The sequence below is a fragment of the Dunckerocampus dactyliophorus genome, chromosome 8 (genome assembly GCF_027744805.1).
Source record: "Dunckerocampus dactyliophorus isolate RoL2022-P2 chromosome 8, RoL_Ddac_1.1, whole genome shotgun sequence".
Classification (NCBI taxonomy): Eukaryota; Metazoa; Chordata; class Actinopteri; order Syngnathiformes; family Syngnathidae; genus Dunckerocampus; species Dunckerocampus dactyliophorus.
This window is the reverse complement of record NC_072826.1, coordinates 22804468-22812245: the sequence shown is the minus strand read 5'-3', so window position 1 is coordinate 22812245 and position 7778 is coordinate 22804468. Positions and strand designations below refer to the sequence as shown.

The following is a 7778-nucleotide window of genomic DNA, read 5'->3' as shown; positions in this document are numbered from 1 at the left end:
ATATACTGTATATATATATATATATATATATATATATATATATATATATATATATATATACTGTATTCCATAGAATTGCAATGAGACTTTTTTTCTTACACATTATTATTTAATGAATGATGTTATATTATATTGTTATATACATTATTGTCATATTGTACATATTCATATTTTGAGTGTATTCCATTGTATTGTGTGTTGATATAAAGCTGGCATGACGTAAGTGAAATCATGTATTTTTGTTATTTTATTTGCCAGCCACGGAGGTTGGAGTTGTGTGCTTTTAGTCGCTGCCTCACAGTCACCAGACTGGAGCGAAGTAAAAAAAAAAAAAAAAAAAGAAGAAGAAGCAAAGATGACGATAAAAAACAATGCATTTGAGGAAAAGCGTGTATTGTGTGTATGTTTTGTGTTTTGCTGATGTAGTTGTGATGGAGATGTTGGTTTAGTAGTGTTTCGGGACAGCCCCTATGTTTTCCTCCATCATCATATTGGATGATATTGTCAGCAGGACGTTGTTCCTCTGCTGCCCCCCGTCCATCCCGCCGTACTTGTCAAGTGAACATGGCGACGGTACCAGTCTATTGCATCTGCAGATTGCCTTACGACGTGACCCAGTTCATGATTGAGTGCGACGCCTGCAAGGACTGGTTCCACGGCAGGTAAGAACCTCCAGAACGGCTCTTGCTTTTTGGCGGTACTTTGCTTCGGAGGAGCAGAAGGAAAATGGCGACATCGCGGCGCCTTTTGACAGCTTTGTGGCTCTCCGTCGCCAGTCTTCATCTGAAGACAGGCCGCTCGGACGAGAAGGCGGAGTTATATTTAGCCGAGCGGGGTTGGGACATTTTTGTCGTGAATAACTCCAAACACAATACTCCAAAAGCATGTATGTGACTTGATCTTTTAATGGCGGCGTCATCTTCACCGTTTCCAGCAAGTTGAGTGCTTTAAAACATGCCCGCCATGACTCCCAAGCAAAGCATTGCGGTTGTTAAGAGACGACCACCGAGGAGCCTTCATCGACACACTCGCTTACAATTTTGATTTCTAGTCTTCTCTGCTTGTCTATTTTGCTTCTTTTCACTGCATTCGTTTGTCATCTGTGATTGGAGAGAGAAAGGACGTAAAGGCGAGTAGTGTTCCAGAGCCCGAACAGCAGCCAGCAGCTATGGCTGACAATGTCGACTGTTTTTAAAGCTGCACAACACTTTTGTTATTTATATGCCTTCTCTTTAGTCAACTGTGTGTTTTCGCTAGAATGACCTCATGTTATCGCCGCGTTTATTATTATGTTTCCCTTCTGTTTCCCTTACGTTCACGTAAGCTTTCCTGAGCACTCCTCGTCGTTTTGTCGTCTTGCTGCTCCGCTGCCGTCTAAATACAATTATTACTAATAAGTCGGTGTACATTTTCTAGTTCTTCATTTAATATTTACGTTACGTTAGTTATGTTAAGTCTTCAACGCTCCTCTTATCTCATGTATCTTCTGTTTTCTACACTCCACTGTTGACTTCCAGGCAATCACACTTCTCCACACCAACAACGATACACATACAGTACATATAAAAAAAACAACATTTTTGTCAATTCATCCACACGCAAACGTAGGGTTTTGTCTTAAAAACCGAGCTTTTCAAAATGTTAAAAAACTGCAGCTTCAGTGTTTGTTTGGGCAGGTAAAACTGTCTTGTCTTGTGTTATGAAAGTGGGGAGCATAATCTCATGTATTTAAACCTCATGTAACAATAGAACAACAGTAATGAAGATATTGACTGATTACATTTTGTGCAGTGCGAGACTTACACACAGGCGATTAAACATTCATGTTTTTTCCTGGGCTTCATGTAAATAAATACAGATTTAAACACATATATTACTACTGTACTACTGTAATTTACTCAACTGTGGCTGCTTTTCAGGCTTCTGACTCCACAAAATGAATAAATGTGTTTTATGTGGACAGACATTTTTTTTAACTACACTAGTGTAGTTAAAGTGCATTTTTGAAATTGTCCATGTTTGTGTGGACATGGCATAAATGAAAACTTCCGCATTCAACTCTGCAAAGGCTAAAAGTGGGCAACCGGACTCTTCTGCATCTTAAAATACCTTAAAAAATCTAAAATGCAATAATTTGACGATTGACGAGTTGAATGGCTACGCTCTTATCCTCCTCCAACCCTTTGTATGAGCTACATTACCTAGCTATAATCTCCTGGAAATTTTATGCTGACATATTGACATACATATTCAGAATGCTGAAAACAGTATTTTAACAATATTTTCCCTCTGCTTTGAACAAGACATGTTGATAGCAGAGGGAAAATATTCTATTCCTAACAAAACGATGAAATCATTTATTCCCAAACTTTTTAGTCACGTACCTCTTCAGACATTTGATTCAAAGACATGTATCCCTACACTTGGACACTTAAAATGATTGATAAAATTATTTTTATGGTTACTTTTTTCATATCATATAGCCAGTAGCAGGGGTGCAGCCAGGAATTCTGGGTCCCATGAAAAAAAAAATCACGTTGCCGCTTCCACCCATTAATTAATTACTAATTTTATTAGTAATTTTTTGGGCTCCCTGGCAGTCAAGGGATCTTGGAGTTGTCCTGACTTTTCCCTTTTACATATAGTATATTACATATACAGTATAGTAGCACTCATCATAAATAAATTGAAAAATGTACAATTAATCCAAATCGCCAATTTCAGTACTGGATGATTGGTAAAAGAATCGACAGCATAAAACCCTAATTGGAGCATCCCTACTTAAAAAGGATTCAATTGGACTTGTAGAGACTCTGTTCTTGTTTGTTGAAGGCATTTCACGTTTAATCCAAAACGCTTCTGCAGTTTTACATTTTTAAGTATGGAGTCTCCTTATTTATGTCTCTGGTGGGTGTGTACCCTGGGGGTGGTCACAATAGGGTTGTTGTTATGTGGCTGGTGAACAATCGTCCTGCATACCAATAAGTCATTCGCCTGTCTGGTGGCAAAACAGCTCGTTCAGTTGCTACTCTTCCTGTGGAATGAGACAATCTTTGGGAGAAATATGTTAGGGCAATGTGGTAAGCAGACCGTAGGTGATGGTGCAAACCTCCTAGTTCGAAATATTAGTAGTTCAAACCAGTAGTTCATACCAGCAGCCTTCCCTATCCAGAATTTGGACATTGTTATCAAAGGAATGTTCTGTCTTTTTGAGATGGAAATTAACTTCTGACTCTGGGCCCGAAGAAACTACAATCTTACATCGTGCCATTTATTTGTATAAGGGTTGCTTGTTCTCTCCTACGTAGAGGTCATTGCACTCCTCACGGCACTGAACTGCATAAATAATTTTGCTTCTCTGGATTTGTCTTTGGGGCGAACCAGGTTTTGTGTTGGTGGGTTTGAAATGCATGTAATGTTTGGAGAAAATCCTGAGTTTCTCTGACAAAGCAGCAATGTAAGGGACCACCACATTCAGCCTCCTGTTTCTATCCTCAGGCTCGGGTGTAGTGGCCATTCTTCTCCTGGTTAGGATACCTACAGTTAGAAAGAGCAGACAGGAGGAACAGACACACATCAGGAAGGCCGGACAACAACCACTACAACAACCCTATTGTGACCACCTCCAGGGGACACACCCACCAGAGACATAAATAGAGAAACTCCACACTTAAAAATGTAGAACTGAAGAAGCCCTTTGAATTAAAGGTGTTTGTTTTCAACAAACAAGAAAATTCCATTTAACCTCACCATGACCTGGGTGAGTGAGAATGAGCGATAATGCTAAGAAAACAGAGTCTGGAGATAATAACTAATAATATTACAAATATTTGTATGTAAATAGATGAACTTTTTTTTAGCCTTTTAAAAAAATGCCTCCTGCATTCGGTAAAAAGTTTGGACAGTCTTGATGTAAAATGACAAATAGATAAGACAAAAGCAGTGAGCTGTTCCACTACAAGCTGGAACTACTCATTCAGCACTTCAGCCAATGAGGAACACAAATAAAGTCATCATTCACACTCTTCAAACTCTTACTGTTGTAATTACTAGAGCTGCAACAATTCATCGGTGAAGTGATTAATTGATTATCCAAGTCATTGACAACTATTTTGGTATTTTTGAAATTTAAAAATGGAAATATCCTCTGATTTCTGCCTCTCAAATGTGGATTCCCTTTGTCACCCATGAAAATAGACCTCCCGTATTACCTTTGTGTTTCAGGCAAAACTAGATATTTACACACATCAGCTTTGACTTTGGAAAACAGTGATGGACATTTTTGTCTCTTTTCTGATATGTTTTGTGTAACTGTTTGTGTTTGGTTCATATTGATTTCTGACTAGTGCCTAGCAGATTACTGGATTAATCAAAACAAGCTTCAAATGAATTGACTAACAAAAAAAATGTTAGTTGCAGCCTTAGTACTTACCTGCATTGTTTCACTTTGTTAAAAATAAACCTTGTAAGTTATAATATATTACAGTAGACGCCCCTACAACGTAAATAATCCGTTCCGAGAACCTTTATGTTATAGGGTTTTTATGTTATACGAAGCGTAAAATACATGTAAATAGCCTAATCCGTTCCAAGATCTTCCCAAACTCACAACTTTGGCACTTCAAAATATTCAAAGTCCACCAAATATGGTAGGATAATATAAGAAAACATTAGCATAAACATAGTAGAGTAACATTCCAATATAAAATAAGGTAATAAATAAGATTACTGTAAATTAATAAAACTGAAAAACAAAAACAATGTTACTGTTCACGAGATGTCTTGATCAGAAGCGCAAGTGGAGGCAGGAAGGAGGAGGAGGAGGACTAGCCTGAGTCGAAACGCGACTCAAAGAGTCTAAGAGTCAGCTGGTCTCACAGACAAACGCACTACACGATAATGCTGTGTGCAAAATTTTAATTTGTAACTTAACTTAATTGTTTAAGTTAGTTTCAGGGGGACTACGAAGAAGAAGGAGGTTGAAGGGAGAAGCCTGTCTCTCACGCAAACTCACGTACGCGCTGCTGAGATGAGAGCCTAGGCGGTGCCCCGATAATCAGCCAATGAGATGAGAGCGTAGGCGCTGCCCTGATAATCAGCCAATGAGATGAGAGCATAGGCGGTGCCCTGATAATCAGCCAATGAGATGAGAGCGTAGGCGGTGCCCTGATAATCAGCCAATGAGATGAGAGCGGAGGCGGTGCCCCGAAAATCAGCCAATGAGAGCGTGAAGCGTCAGAAGGCGTCACCAAGTGTTAGTCTGAACTTGCACCGACTTGAGGCATTAATAAAGTTGATTGAAAAAAAAAATTGACGCTTTACGTTATATGGAATTTCTTATGTAATACGATGCAAAAACTTTACATAAATTCTTTACGTTCAGTGGAATTTTCGTAAAAGGAGGTTTACGTTATGCAAGGTACTACTGTATATCATATCATATCTTCAATAATCCTATTTATTTGCTAAATAGTGTGATGGTTTGTATTTTGTACACTTACTGTACCCAAAATTAAACAAACTTTAACCTTAATACTGAGGTACATACCCAACCGTGAGGATGCTATACCGTTACACCCCTAATGCACACAATATTCCTTACTAATTGGAATATAGTACATTTTTTGAGACAGATGTTTTCATACATGTAAACACATTTTTTCAGATTACGAATTACGAATTAAGGTTATTTTGCAGTTATTCAAAAGTCGATTGAGCCCCCTGGCATATACCAGTATTAGGTCATATAAAGACGTAAATGGTGGAGTGTTATTGAGCATGCTCACTGCTCAGGTGGCAAAGCATTGTGGGATTTGTCTGGGTCCGGCATGGCGTGGAACGGAGGCAGTAAATTTGTGGGCTGAGGAGGAAACAAATGCACCAATAGATTTTCTTAAAGACATCAATATTATGAAGTGCATCCATCAACAATATGGCCTTTGAATTGTAAATATGCAATTGAAAATGAAAGCGCTGGTTATGCTGGTTATGTTCGTGCCGCATTCAGCAAAATAATAATTGACGAGAGCAGTACTGAATGAGCCTAGTTAATCATTTCACTGACTGTATTAGTCCAGAGTTTCATACTTTGCACTTTGCGAGGCATAATATTGCGAGGTTCGACATGCTCAATGAAGCGTTTAAACCTGACATTACTCACCACCAACAGAGGCTGGTCATCTTTTCTGTTATCGCTAATGACTTTTTGCCGTCCGGTGGGAGTTTCTTGTGTCATGCTGCTTTCAAATGCGTGTTGAGTTTGGTCGCATTAAACCAGTGGTCACCAACCTTTTTGAGACCAAGATCCCTGGTCTCGGCCGTGAACCTGCTCAAGATCTACCACCCAGCCTCCTGCATTTTGGCTACCCCTAGACCCCTACTTTTGTGGTTCTTGGTCCAGGTTGGGGTTGTGGCGTCGGCTTCATGAGCAAACCACAACTATTTGTCTTGTTGGCCCAGTGTAGTGGACGAGCGATGCAGATTGAGGAGAGAGGGGCTGGTCAATGCGCTACAACAGTCAGCCTTTAACGAGCGGTGTCATCGTGGCTCAAAGATTTTTTTGGAGGTGCACGTCTATGGAGTTATATTTGTGCCCTAACTTTGAGATAGCAAAGGCAGATTTACAGTACCTCTGGCTGGGTTTTGGGGACTGGGCTCCTTGCTGAGGCTTGCGGGTTGCTGCCTGGATAGCGGCAAAGCGTACAGGCGTGTTCAGTGGACAAAATGCGTGCATGTTGGTCTGAGGTGAGGGCACTGATATGACAATACATTTTTTTCAAAATTTTCTCGTGATCGACCTGCCAAGTCCCAAAGATCGACTAGTAGCTCACGATCGAGGGGTTGGCGACCTCTGCATTAAACTTTCCCGGTTCTGTGCCACTACAGGAAACTTGTGCATGACAAATTTTGCACTCAGTTGCAACATATTTTTGGACTTTAACTACTTTTTACTTTTACCAAACATGGCCAACATCACTCCTACTGTTAAGGAACGGCGCGTGCCGTGGATTGGATCCCAAGATGCGGGAGTCGACGTTAGGTTTGGAGAGATGTTTATTCCAAACCGAAAATACAAAAAGATACAACGAAGGTGCAAAAAGACAACTGAGGTAGTAACAACAAAAAGTGACCCGGATAACACACGGGAAAAATAGTAATGAACAAAAAGAGCTACCAAAAGGGTAGAGAGTGAGAACACAAAACACTGCTGAATACTCAAAGCAGGAAAAAACACTAAGTAGCATACGCTGCCGGAGTAAGCCAGGCAGGGAGCAAGAATGGCAATAAGAGTGTCACAGCTAGCACAGTGGGTAACTGCAGAAGCGAAGGAAGCCTGAGTCAAGATGCGAATGGCAACGATCTGGCATCAGGTGAAGTAGCGCTTGCATCTTAAATAGTTCTGCTGCTGATTGTCCCCAGGTGTTGCCAATCTGCTACTTGTGATGGTGTGAAGGGTGTACTGCAACAGGAAGCACAGGAGAGGGCAGTATCGCAGCACACAGCACACCACAGTATCCCCCCCTCTTATAAAGCGCCCCCTGGCGGCATACCTGGCTTGGTGGGATGAGACGAGTGGAAGTCACGGAGCAGTTGCAGGTTGAGGATACAGGAGCGGGCGACCCACAAGCGCTCCTCAGGCCCATAGCCCTCCCAGTTCACCAGATACTGTACCCCCCTTCCCCTTTTTCTCACGTCCAATATGGCTCTCACGGTGTAGGCTGGCTGGCCATGGACAATGCGAAGGAGAGGTGGAGCCTCGGCCAGAGGGCACAACGGAC

The 7778-nt window shown here is 41.0% G+C and overlaps 1 protein-coding gene across 2 annotated transcripts in view; it reads left to right on the top strand.

Moving 5' to 3' along the window:
• Positions 1–286: 286 nt before the first annotated feature.
• phf2 (PHD finger protein 2) overlaps positions 287–7778 on the top strand; it is a 76655-nt gene continuing 69163 nt past the window's right edge. For both annotated transcript variants that reach the window (XM_054783501.1, XM_054783500.1), the window contains exon 1: positions 287–662. In XM_054783501.1, coding sequence (XP_054639476.1) covers positions 496–662 — 167 coding nt within the window. In that variant the 5' untranslated portion in view covers positions 287–495. The remainder of the gene's footprint in view (positions 663–7778) is intronic.